Source organism: Emydura macquarii, unplaced genomic scaffold (assembly GCF_026122565.2).
Source record: "Emydura macquarii macquarii isolate MOO-44397 ecotype Brisbane River unplaced genomic scaffold, CSIRO-AGI_Emac_v2 contig_1254, whole genome shotgun sequence".
NCBI classification, from domain to species: domain Eukaryota; kingdom Metazoa; phylum Chordata; order Testudines; family Chelidae; genus Emydura; species Emydura macquarii.
This window is the reverse complement of record NW_027131391.1, coordinates 481,942-496,905: the sequence shown is the minus strand read 5'-3', so window position 1 is coordinate 496,905 and position 14,964 is coordinate 481,942. Positions and strand designations below refer to the sequence as shown.

Genomic DNA, 14,964 nt, shown 5'->3' with positions numbered 1-14,964 from the left:
AACAAGGTCTGATAGCTGAATTTCACATTAAATTAAATGCTTCCTATTTTTATTTTCCTAAATGTGGCACTCAGATACTACAGCAAGGAATGCAATATAAGAACCTATAAATAACAGACAGGAACAAAACAGGTTTACTGTTTTTCTATTACATACATCCAAATATTCTCCACATCTCTGCATGCTCACCACTCTTATAATATATCCATCTCCATTACACTGTAACCTAATTCCATTATTTTACCTTCTGTATCTGTATTACTGTCTTAAATCAATGAAACTAGAAGAAAACATAAGTATCTCAGCTTGATACAAGCTTCCAAAAGCCATTGAAAAGCTTCCTCATTTCCTTTTCTTCTGCACATTTAGGTGGTTTCCTCTAGCAAATGCATTACATTTTGCCAGCCCTGCCATTCAGGAAGAATATCACCACCAAAGACACAGAAAAATGAGAAAGAAGAGGCTCCAATTCAAAGGATATGGAGGAATACCTGGAATAATGAATGAAATTCATGCAAGAAGAGGGAGTTGTCCTGTGCATTAACTCTTTCTTTTCAACCACAGCATTTTAACTACACAGAAGTAGGATATCAGAACCTATTCATACAACAAGGGTCAAAGAAGTTAGCTGCATTACTGCAGAGAAGACTGAACATAAGAGGAGTCTGTAATGTCTACTGAAAGTTTGACAGTCAATCTCACAAATACCAATTAACAGAACTTTCCAAATCTCAATCCAACAGGCAACAACAAAGTGTGCTTAAACCATGGGAAAACCTAACCTTGACTGATAAGAGGCTATATCAGCTGTCTGAGATTTGGACAAAGAATTTCTAGCTTGATCTTAGAGTTTATATTTAGCTTGATCTCAGAGTTTATGCTACATATTTCCAAATCCCCTTAGGACCAGAAGTCCCATGAGAACCTACAAAAATCATTTCTAGATTCTCACTGAAAAACATAACACCAATTAGAGCCTGACATTCTATAATTATGCAGGCCAGGTAATGGCAAGCAGGAAAGGCTTTTTTAAAGAAAAACTTTAACTATGTATCAGAGTAAGGGTGACCATATTTTGGGACACCAAAGGTTGCCTTAATAATTTACCTTGAGGCCAAAGGAAATGTCAGTTTTGCATATAAAATTTACACACAAATATTATCCACAAAAAGAACAGTGCCAATATCTGTTGCAAATTTATCTTTCTTAGTTGCAAATGATCAGCTTGATCCTCTCACTCCACAGTTACAGGGAGAAGAGGGTAGCCATCAGCTGCCCCCCTCCCCCCCCCTTTTCTTTTTTTTTTTTTTTTTTTTTTTTAAAAGGATCATACCGAGTTCTAGGACATTCTTTGGGCAGATCTGCAATAGAAGGCTAAAGAATGAAAAGGTGGCCGTATGAGATCTTCGAGTAAGGTCCCTAAAGGGACCATTTTTATAATGGTCTTGATTTTTCAGTGTCATTGACAAGACATTTTCACTAAGAATAATCTGTGTTTTTGATTCTTCCCCTTTATGAAAGACTGGTTTAACCACCAACTGAAGTATTATGAATCACATTTCAGTATATATTGATAACGGAAATTATATGTCAAATGCTTGTTGGAAACTTTACTCCATTTCTTCTTTGTAAGTAGAAATGAGGGAAACAAGCATCTCTATGAGCCTAAGTGAAAACTAACTTGGGATGAGATGAGAGGAAAGACAAGCTTCTAGTGAAATCATTTTGGGGGATTAAGGGTGTGGAAAAATTATTTTATCCATTATGAATTGCTTCTATGTTGTAGAAGTCCCACACCATTTGCAGACCTCTATTATAATCATCAGTAATTTTTCTTTAATACCTCTGTTCTCACAAAAAATGCAACTGGATCCTTCAGTGACAACAAACAGTCTGGGCATCAGGAGGGGGCTCTAAGCACTACTGAAATAGAAACTAGTAATAATAATACAAGGCAAAATGCCATCATACTATAAATAGGAAAGATAACCATCACATTAGTACTGAAAGCTATGAGATCCTTTCCTTTTCCCCAATGGGAACAAAATTGTACTTGTAATGCAAACTTCATTAGTGACTCTTTTAAAGAATTGAGCAGTGGCCTAGATTTTCTTAATTTGTGTGTCTAGGCTTTTCATTATTCTTTGCTATGAAACTGGACTATAAAGGAAATGGTCATTTGGGTACAAGAAGGTCGAGAAACAACAGCTCTAAAAGGAATATCAGGAAACCTTTGCTATATAACAAGAGAAAAAAATGAGTGACCTGATGACTCAGCAGTACAATACCCATGTTACTTTGCAATGAGACTTCTTAGGTGGACTTCAGGTGATAATCAATAGCCTGTGTCAATGGCTGGGATGTGGATGTCTATGCCCAATGGCTGGAGCAGGACTCAGGCCAAGCAGTTAAACCAGGCATCCATAGCTAAGAATAGGAGCCCATGGTTAGAGCTGAAGTCAAAAGTAGGAGCATAGGCTCACAGCCACGTTACCTGGAGTGAGGCAAGGCAGGAGCAGGACTGGGTCCAAGGCAGGAGGAGGGCTTGAACAATGCAGAGATAAGGATAGGAATAAGCAGTCACAGGAGCTATCGCAGTCACAGGTGAATGCTTTGAGAAGTCACTGAACTGTGGCTGTTGCTGGGGTTAAGAGCTGGTCTTCTGACTTTTCCCATCGGTCAGGCCATGTAGCCAATCAGGCAGCTTACTACAGGCCAGCTGCACTTGTTAGATTACCCAGAGACTGACTCTGTTGCAGGCCCCAATTCCTGACAGCCTGGCTCTCCTATTAGCAGAACTGTGCTACAAACCAGACGGCATTTTTTAGGAGCCGAGAACATGTATAATAAATAGTGTGGAATGAGAAAATTTTTAGAATGTACTTCAATGAAGCTTTACGTTACATGATAAGTCTTATCATGGCAGAGAGTCTCACAGGAAATGTAATGGAACATTTTTGAAAAATTAAGTGTGAAACGGAGATAAATAGAGGCCAGGATGAAAGGAAGGAATAACTTATCACAGCATGTTTTAGTAAAAGCATGACATGCCTACCCACTGCAAAGTATATAAACACCCAAATACCATTTGACAGAATTATTATTTGAACAGTGACCAATACAACCACCTGTATCTCTGCTCAGATTTTAATAATATTCATTCTTAGCAACAACCCAGAATGATTTTCTGATAAATGATCAAACTATGGCTATAGCAGAAGACAAATTAATTTCATTTTAACATTTTTTGTTACACAATCTCCTTCAGCCACCAGCAGTGCAATGTGTGCCAGCAGATGGTTCACCTACAGCTGGTGATAATTTACTAGTGATGGGATATTGTGTAAAATGCACACCTGTGCCTAGCATGCTTGTGAAGCCCATTTTCTGTTCTAATGTTTTCTTCCCCACTGCAATATCTTCCTGATTTTCAGCCTTCCAACTCCTTTTTGGCTCTGAAAGGAGCTATTGACTACTTGTAATAAGCTACCTAATGTTAAATATGGCTTTTGTTACGAATACTCCATTACTCTAGGATTGGTAATTCAGGGTTTGTTTCAGAACACACAATCACACTTGGGGTGCTAATATAACTGTAGGTGATGCACCTTCTAAATTTTAGGAGTATAAGAGGAAACAGTAATCTGCTGAGAAAAATTCTACTGCTGTCCATAGGAGATTTCTTCTCCACAGTATTAACTAAACCATCATAAAAGTTAATAGTGGTCTGACAGCTGCCCTGCCCCCACATCTACTAATACTGCAGCACTGGTGCCTTAAAATCACTCCTGGGTTCTATAATATCATCAAGCTGTATCATGAGAACAGTGAAGAAAAGTCTTCCTGTAAAAAAGCAGGCACTAAGCAATGATCAATGGACAAGGTAAACAAAACTGATTTCTTCCCTAGATCTACATATAATTATTAAAGAATTGCCTAGGGCACCTGCAGAAGTCCTAGCATAGTTTCACAAACCTCCATCTGAAAGAAGTTTTTTTTGTTTGTTTGTCTTAATATACACATTTTATTTCTTGAGCCTCAAATTCTGATTTGGACAGCTGGCCTCCCCTCAGGAGAATTTCTTGTGTGTATTCCCAGAGGAATCAGTGCATCTCTGTAGTCTGGTCTTTTCTGCATTGATCTGCTGTGTTGCACTCCGTAAATATGAGCAAGGAAATTGGGTGCTGAGGATTCTCTGCTGCTGTAATCCATGAAGATGAGCAGGGAAAACAGCACTAATTTTATTTATTTATATATTTTTCCTTCAGGTATTTTTCCCTCTGTTCCTGCTTTAGAGGAAGCAAATTTGGGCTTAAACATGGTTTCAAAAATATTTAGCGACTAGAGCTCTCTCTTCCCTCAAAGAGACTGGGTTGACTGTCTCTCTTTCCCCATACAAGCCCCCTTTCAAAGAATGTACTGGCCTGTTTACTGTACGGGAGCCACATGGGCCAGACAGGTCTATGTTTCCCTAGGAGGCCCCAGCCTAGCAGTACAGGACAGCTAGGAAGCCTGTTGTAGAGGTAGTAGAAAGGGAAAGGAGCTGGGCCTGAAGGTCCCGTATCACACTCTCTGGTGCCAGCAGTACCCAGTGTCCTCCATCTGTAGCCTGAGAAGAGACTGGGGGCCGTGGCTGAATTTTGCAGTCAGAGGCATGGCTGCTGGTGATGTCTCTAGGGACACAGGCATGATGCCATTCTAGCATCACTCTCTTCATGGAGTTGAGAGGGGGAGCTGCTTGCCCCCTGGAGCTGGTTTTTCTAATCCTACCTGTCTCCTTCCCTGCCTGAGGGAAGCTGGACTAAGCTGCTGAGAAGATGCATGCATCTTGCCCAGCAGTGCTGGCCTCTTCTATTCCCTCATGCCTAGGGATGGCAGCAAAGGCAAAACTGCTCAGACTGAGCTGAAACTGCGTCCTGCCCACAGAGCTGGCTGAGTTCCCTAATGGGACACTCAATAAGAAGAGGAAGAGGACACAGACCTTTCCTTTTGCATCTGGCTTTCCTTGGCCTAGCTGTCTCTCCTGAAGTCTGCTGGGGTACCATCTGCTGCAAATGCCTCAAAGGGCAAAGTAGAGCTGGGGGACAATTTCCCCAAAAAAGCAAGCATGCGATCCTAGGAGATGGCTGAGAATGACGACACGCTACTGAGACAAAAAGTTATTCAGAAACTTGAAACAAAACTTGTAATTTCTCTCATTAAAGCTCTGCAGCAGGGGGATCCGGATGAGCCAGTAGCCGCTGCAAAGGCAGATAAAAATTCAGGGTCAGGGTATTCCCTTGCAGCTAGTGACTGACAGATCTGGTTCTGCCTCCAAACTGCAAAGCAACAAGTATCCTTTGTACCAGATCTTTGGACCTTAGCACAATAAAAAATATGCAATATTATGATCAGTCACTGGATTACAAGTAATGTTGATGGATGTTGATGACGTTCATTATCAGGGATTCTACTAACCTCAGAAAACCTCAGCTCAATTAATTTTCTTTTCTTTTTCCCTTCTCTTTTTTTTTTCTTAAATTTACAGTACCCACCATTGCTTTATTAAAATTTCAGTTGCATGATTTGAATTTGTGTGTTGATCACCGAGAATACAGGCTGATGAAAGAGCATATTTTTTCAGGCAAATCAGGAATAGCACTTAGACAGTGCTTTACAGTTTCAAAGAAATGTACAACCATTAACTATTCATTAGTTAATGAGTTAATATAACAAAAAGTCTGTTATCCTCGGCAAATTATATGTTTTGTCTGTTTAGGAAAGCCAGGTATTCCAAAAAAGTTATGATGGACAACAGCTTGGAAGAGCAATCCTTAACTACCTCATAATCAAGGATAAAATAACCATCCCAATACATGTATATGGAAGTAGGGATCAGGAGAAAAATAGTTTTTTTTTAGAAGGTATTTTTAATATTTAGGCATCATTACTTACATAGAATTTGAGAAGGGCACCATCTGAGTTACAACACCACGATCTTCTTCCTAAGTACTCATGAGCAGTGTTCAATAACATGAGGGAAGGAGGCAGCATAGGGGTGTCAGGACTCACTGGAAGAAAGATGCCAGTAATTATATCTCGTAAGTATGAAACTGAGCTAAACCTATCTAGTCACTTATTTCTCCATGTTTTGGCAAAGAAACCTTTCCTCAGAATGACTGTCCCCTGTGGTAAGAAAATGAGTACTGGAGAGAGGAGGGGGACAAAGCCATTTCCCATACAGAGGCGAAAGAAGAAAAGGATAAGGAGCAAGGTTTTAACAACATGTAACAATGAAAAATTCAACTATTACCTTCCTCACCCTGGCTTTGGAGCTGCTGCTGCTGTTGGCAGCAAAGGGATCGGAAGGCATCTTCTTCATGCTGGATGATCCGGTGCAAGATAATCCAGGGAAGCACTGAGGAGACATATGGCTCTTTGGGTTCCTCCTGGATTGCCATGCTACAGTCAATAATCTAGTAAAGAAATATACAATATCTATTATACATACATGAGAGAAAGGATTTACACATGTCCATATGACTCAGCTGGTAGTACATCATACTCATACACAAAAAAAACAATCTAAATTTAATATCTTTGCTTCTTGTGCTGGCTGGGCCTGAAAGTACTGAAGAAGAAGACACTCTCAGTCTCCAGAATTTGATAGGATGGGAAAAGCCCATTTTTCTTCTCTATATGATCATTTTCTAACTAGTTATGGTTGTGCTAATATCACACTAGAACAAGCACAAATGACTAATGGAATAGCAGCATTTTTGTGCATTAGCAGAAGTTGCATCAGGGTTCCTGTTAGTGATGACTACAAAGAGATGTATTTACAACCTGAAAGTGAAACACACCTGCTTAGAATGAAACTGGACAAAGAAATTAATTTTAACAAATTTAAATAAAATGAAAATCTTGTAGCCAGATAGATCCAAATAGGAATTATGAACAGAGATTGTCCTGAAGAGATACATTTCAAAAACAGTAGTTAAACAAATGAATAACACCTACCAATAAACAGAGTAGAATAAGGGGGGTAGTGTGCTACAGACAATTGTTAGAGAAATACCAGTATCGTTTACCTATGAAAAATTGCCCATTCTCCAAATGGAGAAAACAACAGGCCAAAGAAAGGATTTGTATGGCTCTCCCTATAAACAACACAGGGAGATTACTTCTCCAGAACATATGCTAGAAGAGCTCTACTGAACGCTGCATCTATTGAGGCATATTTTACTATCCTATAGCATCTAGTAAAAGTGTGCACTGAGGACCACACTACAGCTTTACAAATCTGTTAGTAAAAACAGTGTCCTTTTTCAGTTCAATAGGTGGAATTGCTATTCATGAAATGGACTCTGATATTTAGAGAAGTATAGGCTATAGAAACACGTTCCATACTACTTAGTATGTCTTTATGGAACTTATGATTTTCCTTTAGCCTCTCAAAAATAAAATGGACAAAATTCCAAAAGTTCAGAACATTTGTATTTTATTCGGATTTTTATGCCATACTGAACATCTCAGCATGGGTGGAGATGTAAAGGTCTAGGGAAGGAAGGTTAATCTCTTGATTCTGATAAAAATTAGTAGTACAAGTGACATCAATGCTCTGTGCCTCAGTTTTACGAACTGAAAAGTGGGAGTAATGATACTTACAACCTTTTGTAAAGCACATCAAGAGCTATAGATGAAAAGATCTATATAAGAGCTAAGTATTATCATCATCACTTTTTTTTTGTTAATGTAAGAAATAAAGTCAAACTATCAACTTCTAATATTAAAGTATCTTTGAAGGAGAACTCTAACATGAAAAATGTTCCAATAGCTATATCTATTTCAAGATGAGAGTGCATCCCTTCACAATTTTAAGTGTCTAAACAGTAACTAAAAACAAAAAAACCTGACAATCAAGAAGCTATTGAAAACAAAAACAAAAAAACAAGCAAAAAAAAGAAGCAATCAATTAGGAATAAAATAAATAGGAAGCCAGTTTTCTGACAATTTCCTGAGATTATTTAGGATTGAGAAAATTCAGGTACTACTAGAAACTTTCTGGAAATCAGATTATTCTATTTATTTTTAATGCAGATGCAATTAAACCCTTTATTATAAACCAAAACAATTTTTTGTTAAGGAATTTACTCCTAACAAATTTGAAATTCTCTGATTTTAATTTTTTTTTCCAAATGGGAAATTAATTTATCATTCTCAGTTTACCTCAGCGGGAGAGCCTCTTGGTGAGCAGTACAATGCTGCATCATTAAAACAGCAGCCCTAACCTTACCCCTGGACAACAGCCCCAGTTACTGAAACAATAACTGGTGTTTCTAAAACTTCTGGAAATTCCTTATTTATTTTATTATATTACACTTAGAAATATATTTTATACATATACAGATAAACTATATATATTTGTTCTTATTTGTGAAATATTTACAGTATTACAAGAAATTCCCGCAGTTTCCCTATAATAGCCTTATCTGTAGCACCACTTTAACTAGTGACCACTGAGGCATAATTGTCCACATTGCTCTAAAGTCTTAAAGGGTCAGATCTCAAGTGACCTCAGCTCCCACTGAAGTTAATGACAGTTGAGTGCACTCAGCATGTTGCAGGTAGCAATTAGCAAGACTGGGTCTTTAAAGAAGGAATAATATTGGAAGCAATTTACAATTCTGACACTTAAATGAGAAGCTCAGGAGAAAAATAAACAGTTTTCAAAGTTTCAAAAGAACTTCTACATAAAGGCTAAATATTACCTGTAATTTTAAAACTAGAAAGAAGTAGTAACCATCATTTTCCTTTATTTTGTCCTTAAGAGGAAGGGAAATAGGAATGAGGAGCAAAATACCCATCAGAATAATAAGATTCCCAATTCTGACTTAATTCCTATATTTGTATAAGAATCTAAAGAATTGTTCAGAGGTCAGAACTATTAGCATTTCAGCTGAATGATACAAGATACCAACAATACTAACTGATTGTACCCTGTTCCTAAGGTTCATAGGATCTTTCTTACCATTCCTGGCGCAAATGGCAGGAATATGCAGCAAGACCTTTGCTGGAAACAAATTGGGCCCAGCCAGCTAGAAACAGTCATAGCCAGCAGTACTGCTCCCTGAGTCACCTTATTACTATTCCTTGCTCATTTCAGCAGAGATGGAGCTCAGAATTAGCTGCCATTACTGATTCCAGAAGAGATTCTCAGTGCATCTGACATCTTGCAGTGAAAACTAAGAGTGTGAAAGGAAACAACCCACACAGAAATGTAACCCAAGAGAGGACCTCCAAGTGGATGGCAGTTCAGGCAGCAGCTGTATCATGCCTAAAAAGGATGTGTAGTACATAGTAGCTGCTTGCTAGTGGAGGTGAATAGGTTACCTGAATGAGGTTGTTGGTTAGCCGAACGAGGCTCAGCGTTACAGAAGATTCCTTCAGGATGCTGCTGTCTGATGACAGTGAGCGATCAATCCCCGTGAGCAGCTGTGTTACTGTAACAACCCACTCTTCTTTAGCAGAAGCTACTGTCATGTTAATCATCTGCTGAATGGCTTCGTTCAAGGCAACTTCTGAGCATTCAAAACATTGCCTGTAATCCTTCTGTTTCAGCAGGGAATCCTAGTAAATGTTAACATGAAAAAAATTTGTTATATGGATCTAATGTTTATTTCAAAACATAAAAGCACAATAAGGGGGGAATGGAAGAAGGCACACAGTTTGTAGCTAATGTTTACTCTGCTGAGACACCAATAGGAAATTTCTAAATGTGACATTAAAATGTGACAAATTAAATTGAATGTGACAAAAGACACCAGGACCCATGCTCCTATGTGTCCCACTCTCTGAATACAAAGAGCCTCTCTACCTGACTCTACTTTGCAGGGAAGAAGTGGCAATGAGCCTCTTGCTTTGTATGAAGGTTCAACAGAATCAGAGTTTATGTCACTGTGGACCCATGCTATTATTTCATTACCGGTTTAGGAAACAAGCTCAAATAATGATAAAGGCTACAATGCCAAAAGTATTTTAATGACTGCCAGCTCTAATATTGCTTCCTGTTGAATATGGACAAGATCTGATATCCCACTACCTCAACAAAATAGGAATGTGGATGAAAAACAATTAGCCCAGGCTCATTCCAGTCAAACTACCAGTCAAAATAGCTGGCACAGAGAAAGACTAAGGAACTAAGAGACTATATCCTGTCTCACTCAGCAGAGGACATCTGTCCCTTGATTGTCATAGTGATGCATAATCTTTTGATCTTACTAAACTAATCTCCTATCATGTACTCCTTGATTGCAGCAGAGGTCAGGAACTTTTTTTTTAAATTTATGGCTGACCAATAGCTGGCACCATTTTCTGTTAGATAAGGATCTTGCCATGATGATCTAACCTTTTAACAACTCCTGGTTGGAATCTTGTAATATGCTGTGAAGGCACCCTGGAGGTTACAATTGATGAAGCAGCCTGCCTGTTAAGCAGGACATACCAATGAGAAGTTCTCACTTCTTGCCTCACACCCAGCTGGCTAACAACTTTCAAGTGAAGAGGATGCTTGGAAGCCACCACAAAAATAGTCAAGGGCAACAAAAACTCAGAGTCCTTGTAGCAGGCTATTGGTAGAGTGGGTTCATTCCTAACAAACCTCTAAAACTGATCCAGGTTCACTCGAGTTTGATAACTTCAAGGCTAAATATATAGCCTTAGAGTTTACAAACTTTTGAATCAGTTTTATAGGCTTGGGTGAACCCACTTTACTTATATATTTACTCACTCACTCACTCACACTCACTCACTCACCCCCCCCCAATTCTGTTACTGATCAGAGAGCTTAAACTCTGAGTTTAAGCTTTGACAGAGCTTTGCCAATTTACTTCACCTGAGGATCTTGTCCCATATTTTGCTTCTTAAATGAAGTCAATGAAATTCATCATTAAAACCAATCCTCCAAATATTTTCATGTTGCTCTTGAAAGTAAAGCAGATGCAGGGCTTTCAAAACCTCATTAAAAACACTTTTTAAAGAAATATAACAAACCTGCAGCAGGAGCAACTGTGTTGGTCTCTCCGGTATAGATATAACGAATTCCAGATGTTTAGCCCTACCATATCCACTAAAGCACAAGGTTGGGCGAAGCAGATGCACCACTGCCTTGTAATCCCCTGCCTCGTATAGACGCTGGATCTCCTCCAAAGACTGGCATCTCTCCAGAGACTTTAGGTTCTTGTCAATCTGCAAAAGTCACAGATGGTGCAATCCAACCTACATTTCACCTTCATGTGCAAATGACTGACTTTTCTTATGAACAACAAAGCTAGAGCTGTAGGATGTGTAAAGTTTACAGCACTGTAAGGGAGAGAAACAAGGAAGAAAGTAGACAAGCTTCCAGTCCATTATCATTTACCCCAACTTCTCTTTAATTTTTTTTTAAATTAGTATTACAGTTTTTTAAATGAGAACCATAAATCTCAAAATCTCACATTTTTCTGATTAACTATGAGAAAGAATATGCATCAGCCTTTGGAATCAAGATGGCATTGCCTGTGTTTGAAGCTCCCCCATATAAGCAGTAACAGAAAAAGAATAAAGAGGGCTAATTTTTTATGTATACATTCATTTGCATGTTTTACTGGAAAATTCTGACTGCTGAAGTCAAGAGTTCATTTGAACAACAGTGAATTCAAAGTATAGGAAACCCTCCAAAACAAAACTCTAGTCTAATGATTGACAGCTCTAAATGCAGCACCCTGACAGCGATATTTTTCACTCTATTTATTAAGCAAAGTTGAATTGTGCAGGGAGCAGTAATAGATAAGAAAATATCTAACTGAAAAGGGGAATTCAGATCAATTAACTATGAAAAACACAATCGTTGGTTTTACCCCGGTTTGTAAAAAAATTCTTCACTCTAAGATGGCTCATCCTGTACATGCTACTCTTCCATCAGGGCAAGTGCTAATAATTTTGAAATGAGTCTTACAACTACAGCATTGTTTCTGAGCACTGTTGATACAAAGCCACACTAGTTTTTTTGTTTTTTCTTTTAAATCATAACATGCTTTTTATCCCTTAGGGAATGAATGCCTCTAAAGAGCATAGGAACTTGTCCCTTAGCTTCTCTATCTCAGATTCCCTCCAGAAGTAACACATTACCAGCCCAAAAGAAAATGGACGGTGCACAAGTAAAAATGGCATACACCAATAATATCTCTAGCTTCTTTCAAGACTTGGCCCTACTTTAGAAACCTCTCAATGAAGTTGACTGGAATCCTCAATTTTGGATGAACTTAGAAGAAGAAAAACGCAAACAAATAAACTGATCCCTACCTCTTCTAGAGAAACAACCGAATCTACATGGAGGTTAGGTAATCGGATCATGATGCTGCGTTCATTGCCAGCTTTGGCTTGGACTGCAGTGGAACTCTGTAGCATTTCGGTGCAGATGTCATAATTTTCCAATGCCTGCTCCATGTCACCCTGTGGAAACAGTAAGGTGGAAATCAACAGTGCTACCTGAGACTCTTCAAAAGCAGCTAGGCAATGCTGAATGACTAACTCTCTGAGTACATTGTGAGTGAGAGTTAGGGAAATTATTAAGGAGGGTACTTTACTCTTATGGTTGATATTTAGATTAGTAATCACCATTAGCGGGAGGAAATCAGACACCTAGGTATTCAAGTTACATAACAGGAAAACTTACTTGTATAAATTAACTAACATTCCCTCCCTCTGAAAGTGAAGGGAGGCAGATTAAATCCAGAAGAGAGTAAATTCAGGTTACATTATTGAGATGTACAACTAACTGGTTAAGACAAACTAACTGTGAGCAACCCACATTATCCATTTTAAGAAGATTTGAGTTTTCCGAAAAGGGAGGGATCAGGACAGGAAAAGAGGCAGCAGAAGGAGAAAAATATAACTCACTAAGGGTAAAGCGATACAGCACTAGTCATAAAGAAAGTTTGTTTAGAAAAGGTGATCACATTTTTGATTGGACAACTTGTATTCAGTTTAAGTAGAGTTGTTGGTCCTGATTCCAATTGTATGTTTATGTTTCAGATTATCTTTCTACATCCATCTTTGTTTTTTTAAATTGAAGTATCTAGATCCATTGCGAAACAGACGGGTTACATGTGTGTCATAACCATATAAACTGTATCTTTCAGTGAAACAGAGCAAAGAGTATTACTTAAGTCTATATGTTTCTTCATTACTGGGACTATGCAGTGACAGTTGATTTTGAACTGTCTTCACCTGGAAAGGGAATTAGAAGATCCTTTTAACCTAGAGACATTTTATTTTTGAGTGAAAATAAAATTACTTTCATCAAGGAGTCTCTACTTCAGATGTATAAAAAAATTAAACATAGTTTATAAATGAAAAGAAGGTTCTGTCTCCACTAATTTTTCTATGGAACAATCCAGTTTTTTTGTTAGATAGATTCATTAAAGAAGGATTTTTATATTTGAAAATACAATGGGAATGAACAATTCAGTGGGTGTATATGAAATCAACTCAAGTTTTACTTTATCAATTACTGATTAAACATTGATTAGTCAGAACCACATTTTTTCTTCTCAACAGTTTAAAAATAAATACATACAATTTGTAAACATTTTCTTTGCTGCCTTAAGAAACAGATGCTTGAAATAAAATAATGATGAAGTCTGGGATTCAATAAATAACTTTTCTTTGGATTGTTTTACCTGAGCAATGGGTCTAGGACAAACTGCTTTAAAATTTGCACATGAAATTAATAGTAGTTGTCAAAAGAAGGATCAGGCTCCATTGGAAAAAAGAATCAATCACAACACACAAATGTTGACTCAATGCATAGTTGCATTTTGGACATTCTGAGCTTCTATTTTAGATTCTATCAGCTCAGAATCCAGGTTTCTGTCTGCTAGTGAACTTGTGTCTCACAGTTGCTCACCATAACTCCAGGACAACTCCAGTCAAAATGTGTTTCTGGGGACTGAAGACAAACTACTTTAAACACATGTATGAACCAAAACGATTGAATGCTGGTACAATATGTAAGGACTTCAACCAGTTCCTTTGCCTCTGTCTAATTACTGAATGATACATGCTCCCCATAGGGGCATTTAACTAAACCAAACAGTTAACAAAATAGACAAATGTAACCTCTACTTTAAATTAGATTAAATTAAATAATTACTCAAATTAGAGATCAGTCAAGAGATTCCTGAATGACTTGACTCCAGTGTGTTTATGACTTACAATACCCACCACTTTAACTGCTTATAATAATTCTAAAGTCCATTTGTTTAAAAAATACTAAATGTGAAAAATTCTGTTTGTTGAACTCAAAATGAAAACAAACCTGTAGTGCTAGAAAGCGAGCCTTCAGCCAATACACTCGAGCCACAAACTCCAGCCAGCCTTCCTCAAACAGATCTCGCTGGGAGGATGCAAATGAGAGCTGCAACAAGTCCCCCAGGAAATGGGATCCTGGGAAATCAGGACCAAACTTTCCGTTCACAGTAGCAGAAGGACAATTTCGAGGGGAAACTGCAAATGAATTAATTACAGTTTAGCATAAAATCACATTATTCTTCCTATGCAAAGAGTTCCACATGCAGCAGTTGCAGCACTCACATCACCCTTCTAACACAAACACTAATAAAAAATTGTTGATGAACAGTTGGCCACATCCAATGCTAAGACCTGCATCTGGAGAAGAAACAGCCCAGTATTTCTCTCAAAATTTCTTACACATTTAATTTACACTGCAAGAACAGCCTAGCTGAGAAGCATTCAATTCTCACCTGTAGAGCTCTTCCCTTTCGTCAGCAGCCATTGGTCAAGTTGTAGCTCCATGCAAGAAAGACTCATCAGCATCATATCCTACAGTGAAGGGATGAAGAGGTCAGGGAAGAATATAAAGAAGCTTGGTTGGAAAAGTAAAAAGAAGTTTGTTTCCTTTCAAGTGAAATGCTTTCTAATTAA

The 14,964-nt window shown here is 38.1% G+C and overlaps 1 protein-coding gene across 3 annotated transcripts in view; it reads right to left on the bottom strand.

Annotated features, from left to right (window-relative positions):
- CABIN1 (calcineurin binding protein 1) overlaps positions 1-14,964 on the bottom strand; it is a 202,166-nt gene that overhangs the window by 163,360 nt on the left and 23,842 nt on the right. For all 3 annotated transcript variants that reach the window (XM_067549979.1, XM_067549978.1, XM_067549980.1), the window contains exons 13-19: positions 14,784-14,862; positions 14,339-14,526; positions 12,322-12,471; positions 11,032-11,226; positions 9,373-9,609; positions 6,293-6,455; positions 5,935-6,050 (exon numbers count right to left, since the gene is read on the bottom strand). In XM_067549979.1, the coding sequence (XP_067406080.1) occupies positions 5,935-6,050; positions 6,293-6,455; positions 9,373-9,609; positions 11,032-11,226; positions 12,322-12,471; positions 14,339-14,526; positions 14,784-14,862 (1,128 nt within the window). The remainder of the gene's footprint in view (positions 1-5,934; positions 6,051-6,292; positions 6,456-9,372; positions 9,610-11,031; positions 11,227-12,321; positions 12,472-14,338; positions 14,527-14,783; positions 14,863-14,964) is intronic.